The sequence below is a fragment of the Taudactylus pleione genome, unplaced genomic scaffold (genome assembly GCF_031769625.1).
Source record: "Taudactylus pleione unplaced genomic scaffold, aTauple2 ptg000032l, whole genome shotgun sequence".
In the NCBI taxonomy this organism is placed as follows: domain Eukaryota; kingdom Metazoa; phylum Chordata; class Amphibia; order Anura; family Myobatrachidae; genus Taudactylus; species Taudactylus pleione.
The window spans coordinates 31423331-31444775 of NW_028284434.1; the positions used below are offsets into that span (position 1 = coordinate 31423331).

Genomic DNA, 21445 nt, shown 5'->3' on the forward strand with positions numbered 1-21445 from the left:
GTAACTGGAGAAGGTGCTTGAAAACGGGGAGTGGAGATCCGAACGCAGGCGTGCCAAACGGTCAAAACGGGCGTTTTAAGGGTGTGCATAATTAACAAAGCAGCGTCATCGACCACGTCACTTGGTTGTCTCTTAGCTGAACTGTTCGCATGATTGCGGTAGGATAAACCTACCACAAGCATTGCGAGCAGTTCAGCCGCCTTTCGATGTACTCGATTAATCAAATAAATAGCGGAGATGACGTAGGATGCAAGCGGCAGGGGGCGTCTTTACAAAATAGTGAGCGCATGTTTCGTTCGCTCGCTCAGACATAGAGGCGTCAACAGACCGCAAAGAGCGAGCGCTCAATATAAATAGCCGGCCCCTTTTTCTGAACGAGCGAGCGCAAATAGCGTCCGGCTCTGAATCAGGCCCAGTGTGCGTAATCGCTATTGCAATTGCAGTTGCGATCCCTAATGAATCAGGCCCAAAAATAACGTTTTTTTTATTTTGTTTTAAAAAGTAAATCCTCATATTACTTTGTTGTACTGACTTCCACACGCCTTCCACTAAAGTAATTGTTTTGTATATCTGGATTAATGCATATTTCAGAGTTATTTATGTGTATGTGTGTATACTTATTCTTTTGCTAATGTGAGAATCCCCCCATGTATGCCGAACATCCACGCATCTGCATGTGGAATCCCGTTCTGCCCACTGTTTTTTCGTCTGCAGCTGCAGCCGTCATCTCTAGTATCTGAACATGCACCTACTCCGTACTGAGGGCCTGATTCAGAGACGGACGCTCTGACAGAGCGCTCGCTCTGAATCAGGGCCGGCCCTCCTGATTTTTGAGCGGCCTCCTGGCCGCTCGCATAGCTGTGGGTGACCGCGCTCGCTCTGAATCAGGGCCGGCCCTCCTGATTTTTGAGCGGCCTCCTGGCTGCTCGCATAGCTGTGGGTGACCACCCACAGCTATAGCGAGCGTCCAAAAAGATGGTCGTGATGGTCATTTTTGCATGTTTCAATTATCTCTGTATTCAATTTCAAAGACTCTTCGCGAAAAGTCTTTGAAAAAAAATGGGGATAACTTTTCACCATGTATTACATGGCGAAAAAAAGTGCAGAATTAGGGTTTAGGGGTGCAGGCTTAAAAAAAAATAGCCTGCACCCCTGGGAATGTCATTTAAAAATAAACTGTATAAAAAAAAAAACCTAAAAAAAAAAATGTACTTTAATTTTGGGGGTTTAAAAAAAAAAATAGGGAACACAGGGGGTCATTCAGACCCGCTTGCGAGTGCAGAACGCTCACAAGCGGGTCGATGTTACCCCAATGCGCATGCGCACGACTGTGGGAGCTCCGTCGTGTGCATGCGCGAGACCCGGACAGTGACAGCCAAGCTGTCGCTCCGGGTCTCGCACCAAAGGGGGCGTGCTGTCGATGGTGACTGACAGCACGCCCCCTTTGGTGGGCGTGCCGGGGGTGTGGCTGCCAGACGGAGGCCTTCCCATGGGAACGCCTACCGTCTGGGTCCGGCCCCACTGACATCACTAGTGATGTCAGTGGGAGTGATTTTGGCTCTGATAGAGCCAAAATCACTCCAGGGCTTGCGGTCACCAAGACACTACCGCAGGGTCTCGTCACAAGCCCGATGGTCGCGATGGTCTTGACCATCGCGACCATCTTTTTGGCCGCTCGCAAATGCTGTGGGTGGTCACCCACGGCTATGCGAGCGGCCAGGAGGCCGCTCCATTTTGAGGTACGAGGGCACTGATTCATAGCGAGCGCTCTGGTCAGAGCGTCCGGCTCTGAATCAGGCCCACACTTCTAAAATAGCCAAATTAAATTCAGAGGGGTTCCCAAGTATGCGGCAGGTGTTTTCTTCATTGCGGGAGTAGCGGCAGGTGCATATTTGCAGAATTTTTAAAAATCATTTTAGGGACTTAAAAAAATGATTACCCCCATTTTCATGTACCCCAAATTTGATAGCAATAGTTATTTTTACGAAAAAAATCTAAGTACTATTCTTCACCCCTTCTTCATAGCCGCAAATATGCACCTGCCGCAGCTATTAGAAACCCCGACTTCCTTCAGCAGGTAAAAATGGGGGTACTCATAGTGATCCCCCATGTCTAGACATCTTTAGGGGGGTACCTGGAATATTTCTCGAAAATTCCCATTTTTTGGCGATACCTTTCCGCCGGCTCCCGTTTTCGTTGATTTCTAATTGAATACGGGGATAAAGCGAGCACGTGCCCGATACTTTATCCCCGGAAAACCTGCGATGTGGAGCGAAAAGTCCAGCATGGACTTTTCGCTCCCAAATTGAATATGGCCCTTTGTGTCCAGTGTGCTTCTCCAACTTTCACACCAGCGTTAAAATGAGAGATGTGCAGGCTTGGATCGGTTCAGATTTTCCAGCCAAGTTCTGATTTTTCCCGTCAAATTTCGGGTCTCAAAAAGAGCTAAAACGTCAACTTACATGGACAAACATCATCTTTCATTGACTTGGAGGGAAAATCCAAACCGATCCGAGCCTGCACATCTCTAGTTAAAATCAGTCAAATTAAGTTTGTAAAAAAAAGCTAATTTTTTAGGCATGATGAAAACTAAAATTAAAAGACAATACTTGTGTTATAAATACTGAGGACATTTTGGTTTCTGGATGAATATATCCATAAATAGGCATAAAAATGTATTGTTTTCAACTTAGAAGATTTTTTTTTTTGTTTCTAGAGAACAAATACAATAAGCAAAATGATAACAACAATTTGGAACCATACCAGAATTTTATTTTTTTTGTTAAATAAAAATGGACTTTCACGATTAAAATATTGTTCCACGATAATAGGGCATTTTTTTTTATGTTGTGGATGCATGTTGTCCACTCAAGTGGACATGTGTATACCTTCTTTAGTTTTACTGTTTAAAAAAGCAAAAACTTTTTTTGTGTTTTTTATAAACATTGCAAATATTTTTATTTTTTTTTACATTTTGCATTAGGTTCTCATAATTCATGCATGGAAGGGTTAATACATTTTTGGCTCACTGTGTGAGCAGCTATGCAGCTGGTCATCATCATGACTCCTCTTCTCCCCCACAGCCTCTTACAGTGGGTGTTCCCCAAGGTTCTGTTCTTGGACCTCTCCTTTTCTCACTCTATACATCCTCACTAGGTTAACTCATCAGCTCTTTTGACCTCCAATATCATCTCTATGCTGATGATACTCAGATCTACCTTTCCCCCCCTGACCTCTCTCCCTCTCTCCTCACTCGTGTCTCCAACTGTCTCTCTGCCATTTCTTCCTGGATGTCCCAGCGATTTCTTAAACTTAATATGTCTAAGACTGAGCTAATCATCTTCCCTCCCCCCTACATAACCACACTTCCCACCATTTCTTTATCAATTGATGGCACAACTATCTCCTCTAGCCCCAAAGTGCGCTGTCTTGGAGTTATCCTGGACTCCACCCTCTCCTTCAAACCACATATCCAGAATCTCTCACAGTCCTGTCGCTTTCATCTTAAAAATATTTCCAAGATTAGACCTTTTTTCACGCAGTATGCCACTAAAACCCTCATACACTCATTGGTCATCTCCAGATTGGACTACTGTAACCTTCTCCTATCTGGCCTCCCCAAATCCCATCTATCTCCTCTCCAGTCTATCCTTAATGCTGCTGCTCGGCTCATCTTCCTCTCAAAATGCTCTGCATCTGCCTCCCCTCTCCTACAAGCCCTCCACTGGCTCCCCTTCCCCTTTAGAACCCAATTTAAGGTTCTCACGCTCACTTACAAAGCCCTCAGCCATTCCTCTCCCATTTACATCTCTGATCTCACCTCCATTCACTCTCCTGTCCGCCCTCTTCGTTCAGCAAATGCACGCCGCCTTTCATGCCAGCTGATTACTTCCTCCCACTCCAGCCTCCAAGATTTTGCCCGTGCTGCTCCCCACCTTTGGAATTCTCTACCGCTTCCCATCAGACTCTCCACCTCTCTACAATCCTTCAAACGGGCTCTCAAGACCCACTATTTCATCAAAGCCTTCCAGCTCTCATCTTAACTTGCTGCTACATACTCCTTCCTCCCTGCCTACCCCATCTGTGTCATCCCTGTTTGTCTGTCCCTCCCCCTTAGAATGTAAGCTCCTTTGAGCAGGGCCCTCTACCCTCTTGTGCATCTCCTTCATCTACTTCTTACTCTCTACCAGGGCACCGAACACTTGATTGCTTTGCATTGTTGCTTATCTGGGTGTTATGGTCGTGAATGTAGCAATGTACATTATCCATGTCCTGTAATGTATTGTATTGTACTGTACTGTAAGTCGCTGTATATCAATCTATTTGTTTATGTACTTTGTAAGGCACTGCGGAAAACTTGTGGCGCCATATAAATAAATGATAATAATAATAATAATGTTGATGATGGGACTATTTTTATGTGGAAGGCTGGAGCTGTAGCTCCATTCGCCCCATTGATAATCTGGCCGTGGCTGTCAACAAACTAAAATTATTTCCTAGGATACTTAGGCCTCCATTTATTAATGATCGCAATTGCAATGCGATCTGGGCATGACATTACCACCCATGATCACATTGCGATATGCGATTATAGCGTATATACATTTGGCAGCATCACATCACCCATAGAAACCTATGGGGGATGCGGCTGCCTAGCGGGAATGGAGGGATCACAGCAGGTATTGGAGAAACCTGCTGCGGTCCCTCCTTCATACATCAAGGGAAACTTAGGGGTCTATTTACTAAGCAGTGTTAAGAGAAAAGTGATAAGTGAGAAGAGCGAAAAGTGATAAGGTGCCAGCCAATCAGCTCCCAACTGTCATCTCACAAGCTGTGTTTGAAAAATGACAGTTGGGAGCTGATTGGCTGGCACATCATCACTTTCTTATCACTTTTCACTCTGTCTCCTAACACTGCTTAGTAAATAGACTCCTTAATATTTGTGGTTAACCCTCGAAAACGGGTATTTTCGGGGATTAAACCTCAAATAGACAATGACATATGGGCCCCTTAGTGGTGAGCAGGTGTGAGTTAGCATTCCATGTTCAGTATAGTGGTAGGTAGACATTCAAGGACCACCATCATGGTATGCCTTTTGGCTTTGGTTATAATGCCACTTGTTTGATTTTCAATACTCCTATTTAATAACTACTGAATTATAAAGCCCAAATTAATCAGCATAGCTAGTGACAACTGCATCCAGTATTCAAACTATCAGGAATTGCACTGTGCACATGGGGTCTGATTCAGCAAGGATCGCAATATAGCGTGCGCACGCAGTTTTACTACGAATGTATGCTAATCCATAGTGGTTGCAATGCCGCCGCAGCACTATATAAGGACGCCAACTTCACCTACACGCACATCCGTAATGTTTAGCAAGACTGCGAAAACATCGGTAAAATCGAGTACCATCGCAGCCTCGCACACAGTTAAGGCAGGTCAGACCTCACTCAGGAATTGCTTACTTCAGTGCACGCTATGGGGCCTCAGGCTGCGTATGCAGGGCCGGATTAAAGGGGGGACGACAGGGGCGATCGTCCCTGGGCCCCCCACACCTGAAGGGCCCCCACACCCAGCCATCGGGGTTAAAGTGAACCGGAGGAGATGGAACCAGTTCCGCCTCCTCCGGACACCTAACCCCAGAGCACGGTCCAGAGTACCGCAGCACAGAGTGATCCCCGCTGCCAGCTGAAGCCAGCCACCACCGCACCATCACAGCATCACCCACACCATCAACACCCAGGACATTTTGGACGTTCTATTGAGGTATCTCCTATTGAGAATAGCGGGGCGCCACTGTTTCTCATCCTCATATTCCATAGACGCTAATACATCTATATACTTAGAGGTGTGATACAGGTATCAGGTTGGCACATGGGAGTAACCCCTTCAATTCCTACTATATCATAAGATCAACTGGTGATCTCTTATATTGGGACTGCACAGACCACCACAGGGTGTACAGTCAGGGACACAGTGGATTGTGCACCCACCATATTGTGCTGTTTCACAGTTGCTATTGATATTTTTATATATATACTGTTGCACCTTATTGCATGTATTTTCAGAGTTTAAGTAAAACATCATATCTATATTTATTGTGTCTAGCATCACTTCCTAATTAATCTACATATTGTGTATGAGTATCATAAAGGTTAGGTAGAACTTTTGGCTACGTATACATTTATTATATCTTTAGCCCTCCCAGTTGTCAAATAGATATAGGTTGTGCGCAGCACTTAAACCCTCTAATTCTGTACCTACAACGGATGAAGTCAGACATCCATAAGTGCAGCAGCACACCAATTAGTAGCCCTTACCATTTACACTGAGTGCGCAGGTCTACTACAAAAGTATTACTACTGAGGGCATTACTATTGGGCACACATAGGGGGCATGACTACTGGGGGCACAACTACAGCGGTATTACTACTGGGGATATTTATACAGGGGGCATTACTATTGGGAACACTACTACTGGGGGTATAACTACAGGGGGCATTGCATAGGGGGCACTGCATAAGGGGCAACACTCCCGGGGGCACTACTACTGGGTGCACTGCATAAAGGGCACGTAATAGGGGCCCCCACGTTTGTTGCCCAGGGGCCCCCACAGACCTTAATCCGGCCCTGTGCGTATGGTATCGCAGTGACTAATATAAGCAAGTCCCTGCAATGCCGTTGACATGCACTGGCACACCTGCGCTCGGCCGACCACCCCCCGTTACCACCCACAAACGAGACTTCCTGTCAATCACTCTGCGATGGGTCTGCGTAGTCACTGCGATCGTATGCGATGCATACGCATGCGCAGAGTGCGACAATCGGCGTTCCTTGCTGAATCAGGCCCATGGTCATAACTGAATGCAAGTCACAAACATTTAAAGAAATATATCTTTAAAACCTGGGACTTCCCTGGAGACTAGGAACAGTTGGGACATACACCTGTTATACAAAAGCAATTAGGCTCACAGTTGGCAAAATAGTGTAAAAAATAACAAGGTAACTATAGGCCCCCATACATCAGCAACTGATTGCAGCAATCGTGCAATTTGCAATCGATTGTGTATAAAAATCTTTCCCTTTTTCAATCGATTGCAGATTGTCACAATCGATTGAAAAGGGAAAAGATTTTTATACACAATCGATGGCAAATTGCACGATTGCTGCAATCAATTGCTGATGTATGGGGGCCTTAACATACACAAATATGTCTAGCATAGTGAAACAATTGTATCTAATCTAATCACTCGTATATTCTGTAAACAGTAGATAACGTATAAATGTCTCCCTTGCCAATTACAGTTATTAATAACAATAATAACCATTCTTATACAGACACAGTACGTAAAATAAAATCAGGAGTTGTTTGACCGACCAAAATGTACATTTTTGTATCAAAATAAATTATTATTAGGAGCAGGTATGCCTACCCTCCAACATGACCCGTTCCATTAGGTACAAAACACTCTGCTCCTGGACTTCCCACCTAATGTATGATTGCAGTCATCTGTGTTGAACTAGGTAATTGATGAGAAGGGTGTTTCAGCACAGGTGGCTGCAATCATACATTACGAGGGGAGACCAGGAGCAGAGCATTTTGTACCTAATGGAACGGGTCATGTTGGAGGGTCTGGGTATGTCCTGGTGCACAAGGAGGAGGGATTGCTGCCCCTATAGCTCATGTCGCCTAGCAACCAGGATGCACTCCTCTGTGTTCGTTTCGGTGTTTGCTCGTTGCTGATAAAGTTGCGTGCTGTCACTACTGTGAGACGTCGCCGTTGCCGGCCTGTGTTGGGGAAGCGTTCCGTGGTTACCAGGGTTACAGCAATGGCGGCGGACTGTGAGCAGCGTGCGGCACCCGAAGTTTTCCAGGCCCTAGCCCGGCACCTGAACTGTCTCAGCGATGACAACAAGGGCACAAGGAAGAGGGCGCTGGCCGCCATCCAGCAGGAAGCCGAGGATAAGAGGCTCTCCAGCGGGGTCCTGCAGGAGGTTTTTGGGGAGCTGTTGAAACCGCTGCTCCGGTGCTTGGCAGACCCCATGGAGAGGTGCAGGGAGCTGGCCGTCCAAATCCTCAGCTACTGTGTCACCAACGTGCCTAGGCCCGAGGAGGCTCTGCCATACCTGATGCCAGCGGTCACTCAGCGCCTGGGGAACCCTGAGATCGTGGAGCCCTCCGAGGAGCTCCGGCTGGCCCTAACCAAGCTCCTGAGCCTCCTCATAGAGGTTTGCGGCAAGAAGCTGGGGCCCTACTTGGACGAAATGGTCAGGATATTGCAGAGGACGATCATAGATCCTTTCCATGATGTGAGGAGAGAAAGCTGCAAGTGTGCTGTGAGCTATGCCAGGAGCATCCCAGGTAGGGTACAACAACTCTGGGTGCTGTGAGCTAGGCACTGAGCTTCCCAGGTAGGATACAGCCACGCTGTCTGCCTGGAGAGCTTGGCCCGAAGTGTCCCTGGTAGGGTACAGCTACGCTGACTGCTGGGAGAGCCAGACTGTGAGCATCCCTGGTAGGGTACAGCCACGCTGTCTGCTGGGAGAGCCAGGCCCGGAGCGTTCCAGGTAGGCGACAGCCACCCTGGGGACAATGAGCTGTCTGAACTTGCTGTCTACATCTCACTGAGTAAAAGCCAATTTTAAATCCCTAGCTTGTATGTTTATTTTTCTACTTTGTTACTATATATTTGGTGCATTGATAGTATCAGAACTTATGCCGGCCATGCACGGTGCGATAAGGGATTTGACGTTTGACATATTGGGCGGTCACCACACCCAGTGCGATCGGGTGGCTGACCGCCCATTATGCCGGCTCCCCCCTGCCTCAGCCGCATAGCACTGTATGGGATCGCACATCGCATCCCCTGATCGACCTGTTTTGCAGTACGATCAGGAGATGCGATGTATGACCCCACAGGAGTGTGCCTTGTACAACATCAGGCCCATACACTGTGCGATGTTGCAGCCAAATCGCACCAATCGGTCGGATCGGCTGCATAATCGCACAGTGTATGGGCTGCTTCACTTTCATAGCAAAAGAAATGCACACATACTGTACACATTTGCATCTGCTGGAGTTGCATTGCAGTGATGTGATTAATGCACTCCAAGTGCTTTGTGTTTTGTATGTAAAGTTTGCATTTTTGCACAAGGTAGCAGCAGCAAGATCTATCATGTACAACTGTATCCGCAAGAGGTCAAAGTTTTAGCGTTGTTTACTTTTCGATTTTGCCCCCTAATACGTGTTTCTTTATTTTGTTTTTCAGAACATTTTCACATGCAAGCAGAATCTCTTATTAAACCGCTTATGCAAACAATTTCACATCAGCATTCGAAAGTCCGTGTGGCTGTTATCCAGGCAACAGGGGCTGTTATACAGTATGGCAACGGGAAGTCTGTGGACGATGTTCTGTCTCATCTGGCACAAAGACTTTTTGATGACTCACCGCAGGTAGGTAGTGTGGGGGTTCAGAGAAGGAGATGCATGTTAGTGGTTGAAGGGACATGAATGTTTGCAGTAATGTAATTGCTGATCCCTGACAACTTCTTTTAAGGTATTCGGCCTATTTATAAATAAACATTTGCAGCATATTCCCCCCCAAAACACCTGTTTTTGGGGAATACACGCAAATATTTTGTAACCCCCATATGTATTTTGGGGTGATCCGATATCTGCTGAGCTCCCTCCATTTCTGACAGCAGCTGCAACCCCCATAGGATTCTATGGGGAATGCGATGCTGTCAGTTTACCGTGCAGAGTTTGGTCCCTGCGGCTCACGCCATGTTTAGGGCCTGTGCAAATATTATCACCTCCCCCCAGCAATGGCCGCTGCATATGCGTGGTCTGTAGACTATCCATGTGCAGGAGTGAAGAGACCGATAATGTGTTCACTTCATTCCAAGCACATCACAGATACAGGCTCCTTTCGGATCCCTTGTCCCTGCCGGTGCTCTTTAATACATCTCGGCACTGTGATCCCTTCTGTTGCCAGACCCCAGCTCCAATACTTCCCTCTCCTATCAGAGCTCCCTCAGTTGAGTTTAATGCAGAAAGATTTACCAAGCAGCTGGCACCAGACCCCACACGAAGTCCCATTGACCCTGTCAACTTCACACATTGGTGGACCAGCTGTGAGGTAATCTTCTATGTGGCCTGTACCTCTTGGCACTACCCTGAGAGGCTCACAGTGCTACCACCAATCTGACCCTGATCCCCCTGACTCCCACCTCATCAGAGACTGTTTCCTCCCAGCAGACAATGGGGGGTATTCAATCTGGGAGTGAAAAGTCCGTGCTGGACTTTTCGCTCCACATCGGAGATTTTCCGGGGATTTTAACTAGAGATGTGCAGGCTCGGATCTGTTTGGATTTCCCCTCCAAGTCCATGAAAGACGATGTTTGTCCATGTAAGATGACGTTTTAGCTCTTTCTGAGACCTGAAATTTGACTGGAAAAATCAGAACTTGGCTGGAAAATCTGAACCGATCCGAGCCTGCACATCTCTCATTTTAACGCTGGTGTGAAAGTTGGAGAAGCACACTGGACACAAAGGGCCATATTCAATTTGGGAGCGAAAAGTCAGTGTTAAACTTTTCGCTCCACATCGCAGGTTTTCCGGGGATAAAGTATCGGGCGCATGCCCGCTTTATCCCCGTATTCAATTAGAAATCAACGAAAACGGGAGCCAGCGGAAAGATAAGTGTCGACCAAAAAACGGGAATTTTAGGGAAATATTCCAGGGACCCCCTTAAAGATGTCTAGGCACGGGGGATCACTGAGTACCCCCAATTTTACCTGCAGAAGGAAGTCGGGGTTTCTAATAGCCGCAGCAGGTGCATATTTGCGGCTATGAAGAAGGGGTGAAGAATAGAACTTAGGAATAGTTATTTTTACAAAAAAATAAAAAATCTATCAAATTTGGGGTACATGAAAATGGGGGTAAGCATTTTTTTAAGTCCCTAAAATGATTAAAAAAAATTCAGCAAAATGCACCTGCCTCTACTTCTGCAATGAAGAAAACACCTGCTGCATACTTGGGAACTAATTAAAGAAAAAATTTTGGGGTGTCCTGATTTTTTTTTTTTTTTTTTTCTTTTTTTTTTTTGACAGTTTATTTTTAAATGACATTCCCAGGGGTGCAGGCTATTTTTTATTTTTTTGTAAGCCTGCACCGCTAAACCCCAATTCTGCACTTTTTTGTGAACACTTATCCCCGTTTTTTCTCAAAGACTTTTCGCACCGGCAAAAAGTCTTTGAAATTGAATACGGGGATAATGAAAACATGTGGAAATTACATCATCGCCGATAATTTATCGCCAGTTTCGAATTTTCGCTGCCTAATCCAATACTGCTTTATGCGTTGATTGGTGATCCTGCTACCCGCCAATAAAAAATAAGTAAAATAAAGAGCTGATTTGTGAGCTGCCTATAGGGCCGTATTCAATTAGCGGCGATATTATCGCACCCTCAATATCGCCGATTTTTCATGTAAAAATGGAGAGAACTTTTTCTCCATTTTAAAAAAAGTGGGAAAATTTGCAAAATTCGTATTTTTGTGTACAAAATGTGAGGATTTCTTAAAGAACCCTTTGGACAGCCCCCTTAATGGTACTTTAGCGGAAAAAATAATTGTAAATTGCGTACTTTGTTGAAAAACAACCGCTGAAATTTCGGTATTTTTTTTTTATTTCCCTCGTAAAAAATGCATTCAATGTACTGGTTCTGGTATTTCGGAGGGACATAAAGATGCGCCAAGTGTTTTAAACATCGCACATGGCTGGCACAAGCGTTTTTTTAGCAGTTTTACTTGGCGCATCCTTATGGCCCACTGAAATACCAGACCCAATACGTTATACGTATTTTTCATGGGGAAAAAAAAAATTTTGACAGAAATTTCAGTGGCTGTTTTTCACCAAAGTACTCAACTTACGAATTTTTATGTTCTCTAAAGTATCATTGGGGGGGGCTGTCCAAAGGGTTCTGTAAGAAATCCTCACATTTTTACACAAAAATAGGGATTTATTTTTTTATTTTTTTAAATTTGAGTTTATTTATGAACATTTTTTGGTTTCCGTAACAAAACACAGTACCAATACACAAAAACAAAAATAGGGATTTTGCAATTTTTTTTCCGCCTGCCCTAGGCTGGAGAAAAGTTTTCTCCAGTTCTTAGGCGAAAAACGGCTGATCACGGCCGATATATCGCCTAATCGGACGGCCGATTTCGCCTCTAATTGAATATGGCCCGTCTCCTACAGTTACTGCTAGTTTTTTTTTTTTTTTTTTATTAAAAACTTTATTTGAAGCATTGGCTCAAAAATACATAAACAATACAGATTTACTCATTTGTTAACATCTGAGCAATAGCGAGGATCAGAAACAGAACGTAAAACAAAATTTACTGAGACTATGGGGGTCATTCAGACCCACTCGCGAGCGGCAGTACGCTCGCAAGTGGGTCGATGTTCCCCACTGCGCATGCGCACGACAGAGGCAGCTCCGTCATGCGCATGCGCGAGACCCGACAAGCGAAGGACTTTCCTTCGCTCGGAGTGTCTCATCAAAGGGGGCGTGCTGTCGATGGTGACTGACAGCACGCCCCCTTTGGTGGGCGTGCCGGGGGCGTGCCTGCCAGACGGAGGCGTTCCCAAGGGAACGCCTACCGTCTGAAGCCGGCCCCACTGACATCACTAGTGATGTCAGTGGGAGTGATTTTGGCTCTGATAGAGACAAAATCACTCCTGGCCTTGCGGTTGAGAAACCCAACCGCAGGCTTTTACTCGCAGTTCCGATGGTCGCGATGGTCAAGACCATCGCGACCATCATTTTGCACGCTCGTATATGCTGTGGGTGGTGACCCCATATTAATGGAGGTGGGCCCTGATTCAGAGCGAGCGCTCTGGTCAGAGCGTCCGGCTCTGAATCAGGGCCAATATTTTATGTTTTCAAACAATAAATGAGTAGATGAGGTAAGCGTGTGCTGGAAATGCATATATATATATCACATGCAGTGAGTGACTGACACTCACTCACTGCTCAGTTACCAATTACTAGCTGCTGATTGGCTAACATTCTTTCATTGTCAGCCACTAGCCCTGCAGCCAGTGACTCACTGAGAGCAGCACCAGTGGCAGTGAGCCGGGAATATGCTGCTGATTGGCTGCCCAGAGTGTCTTTCACTCTGTTAACCACCTCCCCATGCAACATGCACGAACGCAGCAGTGTGTGTAACCTGTGTATTGAAATGTCAGCATCACAAACACAATAATGCAGCTGCCAGCAGCCACACAACAAAAAAACATTGGAGACCATCTGGGAAACATCGGGACAGAAATCTAGCGATGATGATGAAACATTGGATGCTCACCATTGCAGGGTTAAACATTGATCATTGGAGCCATCTGATCGATGTTTCCGATGAAACATCAAATGATTCCCATCCCTAGGCAGGAGCTCCTGCCACACAAACGTGGAGCTGAAACAGAAAGACAATGAAAATAAATAAAACACCTCCTCATGGAAACAGAAATGGTCATTCACAAGCACACAATTAAAATGCAATGCAAAGGTATCTCTGCACTATTACAGACTATTATAACAAAACCATTCCAGCTGCAGCGATACATGGACACCAAACCAGTTCTTGCTCACCATCTTTTTGTAATTTATAATGGTTGACAAAATTTATTCACCACTTGTTTTTCTTCAAAGTAAGTTTGTGATGTTCAGTTTCCCAGTCCCACTGCCCTCTGCCCCCACTTTATAACCTTGTCCTGTCCCTCTTTGTCGCTGTCACCCATATATTATTGCTCTCGTAGTATATGCTGAAAAGCAAATACTTCATTGGATGTGTTCCTCTTGAGCCATGTAGCTCCAAGGTAACAACACCTATCCACATCCATCACTGCCCCTTGCATAATAATCCACACACTACTAAGCACTAGACCATACTAAGGCACCAGCTTGTAAAGGTTTTAGACAATTGGGCAACCCCCCCAATCAATGTTACTACTTTTTCCTGTTATTCCATGTACCATCTCACTAAATGTCATCTCTATGCAATATAGTCTAAATCACAGTTTCTCAAACTCTGGGCCTGATTCAGAGCCGGATGCTCTGAGCAGAGTGCTCGCTCTGAATCAGGGCCCTCCTACATGAAAATGGAGCGGCCTCTTGGACTTTCGCATAGCTGTGGGTGACCACCCACAGCTATAGCGAGCGTCCATGATGATGGTCGCGATGGTCAAGACCATTGCGACCATCGGGCTTGCGACGGAGACCCTGTGGTAGGGTCTCGCTGCCGCAAGCCCTGGAGTGATTTTGGCTCTGTCAGAGCCAAAATCACTCCCACTGACATCACTACTGATGTCAGTGGGGCTGGCTTCAGACGGTAGGTGTTCCCATGGGAACGCCTCCGTCTGGCAGCCACGCCCACCAAAGGGGGCGTGCTGTCAATCAACATCGACAGCACGCCCCCTTTGGTGCGAGACCTGGAGCGACTGCTATCCCGTCGCTAGCCGGGTCTCGCGCATGCGCACGACTGAGCTCCCTCCGTCGTGCGCATGCACAGTAGGGCACCATCGACCCGCTTGCGAGCGTCCTGCGCTCGCGAGCGGGTCTGAATGACCCCCTTTGTCCACAGGACCCCAAACAGTACATGTTTTCCAGATCTCATCACAGAATAATGGAAATAATGCGCTCCACCTGTGGATCTTTTAAAATGTGTCAGTGAGTAATGACTACACCTGTGCACCTAGGTGACCTGCAAAACGTGACCTGTGTTTGAGAACTGCTGGTCTAAATCATTTGAACCTTTTTTATCAATGTGACATAAAATCAATCCCATTTTCTAACTGACCTCCATATGGTATTGGAACTATTGTTCATAAATCTTAATGGATTGTGTTCTCCCAAATAGCATACTATAGCTCTTGGAGCTTGCAGGAGATTTATTATAATAGTTTTGGACACTTACCAAGTCACTATCAGAGGAATCTCTACTTTGAAGTCTCACTCTGCCTTGCTTCTTGCACAACAACCAGATGATGGATTTCAGGGACAGCTCAACGCTCACAATTGGCACCTTTTTAACGCATTGTTTCGGAAACTGCAGCTTCTACTATTAAAAAGCTGCTGGTGTGTTTTTTTTTTTTTTTTTATTATCTAAAGTGGTTGAAACTGACTATGTCTGCCAACAAGCTCTGGCAAAAAAAACATTAAAGTTTGACTGTTTCATATGACCCTCAACAAAATAGTTCAGTAATTTCAGGGGATTAAATACTCCTTACTGAACAAATCAATAGAGAAACAAATCTATTGGAGATAAGTAGAAAAAATAGTAGAAAAAATTAATAAAAGCCATTGGTAGAACAAATTAGTAAAAAAAAGTATAAAGCAGATAGTAGAAAAAAGGTAAATTCCATGTGGGACCATTATAGAAAGCAGGATGATGACATCATCTCATGACGTCCATATGGATGAACAGTATTAAGCGTGTGCATCCATTTTGCTTCCAATTGTAAAAGAATGCGTCCTCTGTTTCCACCTCAGGGGTTTTGGAGGGACCCAATCAATCATTTTATACCTTATGGTAGCAAGACTATGTTGATGTTCAGAAAAATGTAGAGCAACCGGTAGTTTCCTAATCTTTTCCTTCGATTGCAGCCCTTATACTAGATCGGTGTAGGGCCATTCTTTCCTTTAGTTGGCGTGTAGTTTTGCCAATGTACATGAGACCGCAGGGACATCTAATGTAGTAGATAACAAATCTACTCGTGCAGGTAAGAGGATATCTTCTACTAAATCTTTTGCCAGTATGAGGGTGAACAAATGTGTCCCCTTTCTCTAGACCACTGCAACTAATACATCCAGTACATCTATAGGTAAGGAAGTGGTCCGGTGTGGGAACAGAATGTCTTGAAACATCGTTATGAACCACTATATTATTTATATTTTTACCACATCTGAATGCTGACAATAAAAGTATTTTTTAGAGCTGGTAGTTGTTCATCCGTGGCTACTATAGTATAATGTTCCTTAGCCGTGTATATAATTATTAATAGTTTTTTTTTAACAGCGCAATAATAACTATTTATTTTTTATAATAAAAATGATAACTGATATATCGGAACATTGATACTCAGAAGCTCACAACCTTTCCACTGGGGGGGCTGATGGCTGCTTGATTAACATTTCCCAGGCGGCTACTCTACTCTGTAGCTGCTGGGTATACATTGGCGGTGCACTGTTAACAATTCCTCGGCAGCTACTGCTGTGCTGCCCGACCTGGCCACAGTGATTGGGCCACAGTGGGAGAGAAGCTGCAGCTACCGTGAGCCGAGGCTGCTCTCTTTACATTGCAGACTCTGCTGCTGTGCAGCCACTGGGTGGGGGGATCCCGTTGGACTGCCCAATCACTGTGTCCAGCGGTGATATTAGGACATGCTGGGGGTAAATCCATGGGTGCAGTGGGGCCGGAAGGTTCTCTGAGATTGGCGACTGCTGGAAGATTATCTTCTGCCAGCCTGCCAAGTGGGTGTTTGACTGGCTGTATCATATGCGACTGTAAGGGTAAGCCCAGCCTAGTGTGATCTCAAACTATGCAACCACGCTAGGCAAGTGGTTAATGAACAGATCTCTGTGATGGCCAGTAAATTGTTAAAACTGTCTTTAGCGCCAGGCCCCTATGGCCTCACACTACAATACTATAAGAAGCTTTCTGGCATTCTTGTTGCAATACCACTCTGGAGGGGGACAGCCTTTGAATCTGCCACCCTGAGCCATTTGTGGTCATTCCAAAAGCTGGTCGCAACTCAAAGTTCTGAAGGAATTATTGACCAATTTACTAACTATACATGGACTTAAAATTCTGCTAAATTTCTAACCACTCTTCAACCATACCCATCCCAGACTGGTCTAATAGTTCGATCTGGTGTATGAAATAGAGCTTTATAACTCCCTCTCTTGGTACTATAGTAACACTGACAAAACTTTAAATCTAAATCTTTACATCACAGTCTCTTTAAAAGTTAATCTAGAAGCTGGTTTTCCCTTCAGATGTTGCCAGCTGAAGTTCTTGGGAGTCTTTATCACTAAACCTTTTACAAACAATTTTTTTCAAGTGAACTATTCCTTCATTCATAGCCAAAATCAAAGCTGATTTAAAAACATATACACAACTCTTCTCATGTATTTACCTAATTAAAATGAACATTTCACAAAGATTCCTCTATTTATCTCAAGCTCTTAGCCTTCTATGGACTAAACGACTGCAGTGGTTTACCCAAGGAGCGGGTCTGGGCATCCCAGACTTCTGAAGATACCATGTAGAGCTTTCTCATATGTCTCCCCAAGTAGTGTTGCCAAACAAGTGTTGAACTCCACCTTGATATCTAATCTCTTTGGATAAAATTCAACATTGCCTCTAAGAAATGTTATAAATACCTTCAGATTAGAAACTTCCACAAAACTGCAATAAGCCGTTAAAACAACACCCCCCCTTACCACTCAATTCAACGGGACATCCTCAAAGAGCTTATTCTCAATGTAAAATGCCGAATTAACTTTGCCATTCTCTGTAGCAAAAGCTCCCCATAGGGACTAAAATGGGAGGCTAACCTGTAGGAAACACTGGGGGTCATTCAGACCCGCTCGTGAGCGGCAGTACGCTCGCAAGTGGGTCGATGTTCCCCCACTGCGCATGCGCACGACGGAGGGAGCTCCGTCGTGCGCAGGCGCGAGACCCGGCGAGCGACGGGCTCTCCATCGCTCCGGGTATCGCACCAAAGGGGGCGTGCTGTCGATGTTGAGACAAAGGGGGCTTGCGGCAGCGAGACCCTACCGCAGGGTCTCCGTCGCAAGCCCGATGGTCGCGATCGTCAAGACCATCGCGACCATCATCATGGACGCTCGCTATAGCTGTGGGTGGTAACCCACAGCTATGCGAGCGTCCATGAAGACGCTCCAAAAAAAGGTAGGAGGGCCCTGATTCAGAGCGAGCGCTCTGGCCAGAGCGTTCAGCTCTGAATCAGGCCCACTAGACGATGAGGAATGGACGGAGATAAGGGATGAGACAGCAAGTTTTCAGTATGTGTGAAAAAAAATAAAATGATACGAACACCATAGATGGTATTACACGAGTGCCACCAGACTGACTGTATATATTTTGCACCACCCTCCTCCAGGTGATCTTGAATAGATTCTGGCACATGTATCAGATGCAATACATCACATGCATTTATTAATCATTCTGCCTAACTATTTTGTAATACATGGGAACCTCGGGCAGTTAGTTACAATACGAGACTCCACTGTTGGTAAGTAGACTAATATACATAACAATGCAACTATTGTGTTTTTTTTTGTTTTATTTCAAGAAGTGGTCTCTCCTGGATAGGTGTCTCTCCTCCTGCCCAGTGCTTAAGCCTTGGCACCCCACCCTCTCTTTTAGGGCAGTAATGGGCAGAAGAGTTTTACAGTGCATGACCGTGATACTTTGCTTTCATAATGCTTGCTTTTATTGTAACAAACTGATGATACTTAAATTAAATTTAAAAAAGAAATGGAAACAAGCATGGGTGAGCTGCACTGCACAAACCTACACTGGCTACATATAAGCAGGAAATACGGAAGTACTTTCTGTACTTCTATGAATGTCATTTGACTCCACTCAATATTTATCTTGAGAGCATGGAACTTGAGCAGCTGAACTGAATTTACTTCTCTATTGATTTTATCTTATTTCACTACAAACTTTTACTGCAGCCCCATCTTACATCCATTCAAAGCATCTGCATTAGACCCGATGGACAGGCGCTATTTTGGCTCAACTGCTTTTGAGGGCTAAGAAGAAATTAAATTCCCCGGTACAGGACAGTAGTCGCCATATATGAGCACGTGTAGACAGGAAGACGATGGCTGTTGGATGTAGGCTGACATTGGAGCACTTTAACTCTCTCTCTTATTCTAGACTCGAGGATGCCAACTGTGGGATATGTTCCCTCCCTAAAGCATTTCCTGCATCCCAAGCACTGCATAATCCACACTGAGCTTCTTGCTATTATACAGTTCATGCCCATAATACCCTGGTATACGTACCATCGCTTTAGCAAACCTGATCATTTATTTGGTCTGTTCATGCAATGATTTTAAGTTTGAAAACCGATCACTTACAAATGGTATAGCCCCCTCTTTGTAAACCTAATAGAGTTCATAAAGTATGCCAGGCTGAACACTCTGAATGATATAATTACAGTTCTGCATTTTTATCTTACAATCTTCAGTGTTTCCCAGACTTTCTCAAATCATGGCACCCTAGACTCTGTTTGATATGGGATCCCGGCGGTCAGGATGCCGCCAGTCAGAATGCAGACACTACAAGATAATCTGCCTAACGCTAACCCTCCCTTCTTGCGCCCTAACCACTAACCCTCCCCTAACCCCCGATACTTACCTTCGGGATGCCGGCAGTTGGAATACCAGAGCTGGGATCCCAACGCTGTATGGATCCCGACTCCTGTACTGACCGTCGGCATTCCGTACGCCGGGATGCTGATAACATCCCCTTTGTTTTATGGCACTCCTAGGCCAAAAGTTTCCTATTGATATAATCAGATTTTTATTTTTTTTTTAAATAAGAAAATTGTGCTTGTCTTTCTCACTTAGGCATACACAGAATGAAAGAAGCTCATAATCCATTATCCAGAAAGTGTTCCCACTAAGCTGTTTTAATGGGACGCCGTGCCCTGCCCGATTTGAAAGCGCTGAAATGCGCCCTGCCCTGACAGCTATTTCAGCCCCGCTGAAACAGCCGTCCCATGTAGTTGGATGTACTAGTGAAATAATCACCAGCAAGTGAATAGATGTCATACGATTTATTCACACTGCCGGGAGAGCTTGGGGGCAGTCCAGCATGCAGTCCAGCATCTGTGATGAAAAGGGGGTGTGTTTCAAGGCCACGACCCTTTCCTGAGTGATCACTCCCCCTTTTCAGGCGCGTGCACGCTGAAGTGCCCTTTTCTGACAGGCCCCCAGCCTCCCTTGGAGTGAACACTGACAAAACCAGATACAAGTTCCCCCAGCACTCTGCAATGTGCCAGCAAAAGAAATATGCATCCTGCATAATATGAAAATGCAGAGGTCTCCGTTACATACATTTTGCAAATATTTGATAAGCCACCAGCCATGCCAAGACATCTCTGCTCAGGTGGTCCTACACTACATAATACTAGCCCCACTTTGGGTCATATATTCATGTACTTCTAAATTGAGAGCCAACTCATCTGGAGGCACTCCACGATCTACCAATATGGCACTACAAGGATCTGCATTCCCTCCAGCTACTAATCCCATACATGCCTCTCAGAACAGTGCTGCACCGAATGGAAAGTGCTGATAATTTATTGGTCAATCCCAGATACATGGAAGGGAAGGGGTTAATCTGCTTTACCCAGGTTCAGTTATGTGATGGTGGCAACAGTTGCGTCACTGTTTGTCCACATAGCTTCTGATAGGCAAATCCGATGCTGGTGGTGACAATCACATCATCCAGAAGAGCAGGAAATAAAATTGTGATGAGGGAGGAAGAAGTTTGTGTCTGTGGGAGCAGATGGGATGGTGATGAAGGGAGGGGGGGAAGACACATTGGAGCCATTCTCTCTGTCGCCAACCTATATGTGTACCGATCTCTGTCTAACACAAAGATGGTGAAAAACATCCAAGGTACTCACTAAGGTATTAGGCAGCATGTGACCCAATTTACAAAGATATTTGGGAACAACTAGTGTATGTTAAATGTTCTGTTACTGTTCATAGGAGTGTCGATTCATAGGTCTTCAATAATAAGGTAGTCAATGGGTCGACAGGGTTAAAAGGTTGACAAATTATTATTATTATTATTATTATTATTATTATTTTTTGTTATTTTTAGCCTAACACTAAAAAGCATGTGTCGACCATTTGAATGTAAACCTTTTTAACCTTGTCGACCCAAGTCACTGTTGACAAATTACCTGTCGACCTAATGCCCCTGTCTACCTTCTGGTGTCCACCTATTGACTGTCTACCTTTTTTTGTTGTAAACGTTTCATCTGAATACCTGTCCATGAAACATCACACAAATGGTTTTAACAATACCCTGTGTATGCCAATTGACTATACACAGTTTTTTCAGCTCGTAGTTCCATCAGATCCTTGTCAGATCTTGTTTTTCAGGACTGATTACATTACTTGTTAGTGTTATGTGCAATGCTTATATAAGGTAAAGGAAGATTCGGCCTATAAGAGCCTTATTCTTGTTGGAGAATGGACTAAGGGGGAGATTCACTTAGGAGCAGGGTTTGCCCTCCAGCTAACTGATCACGCTACCGGGAACCCTGCGCGCTTAGCCCCAGAGGATGGATTTTTCCTCACAGCCTCAGGAACTGGGAGGAAAAGTCTGTTA

At 45.1% G+C, this 21445-nt stretch overlaps 1 protein-coding gene across 1 annotated transcript in view; it reads left to right on the top strand.

Moving 5' to 3' along the window:
• The first annotated feature begins 7624 nt into the window (after positions 1 to 7624).
• The window catches only part of DNAAF5 (dynein axonemal assembly factor 5), a 72151-nt gene continuing 58330 nt past the window's right edge, over positions 7625 to 21445 (top strand). The window contains exons 1-2 of the mRNA XM_088451976.1: positions 7625 to 8365; positions 9273 to 9457. Of these exons, the coding sequence (XP_088308102.1) occupies positions 7687 to 8365; positions 9273 to 9457 (864 nt within the window). The 5' untranslated portion in view covers positions 7625 to 7686. The remainder of the gene's footprint in view (positions 8366 to 9272; positions 9458 to 21445) is intronic.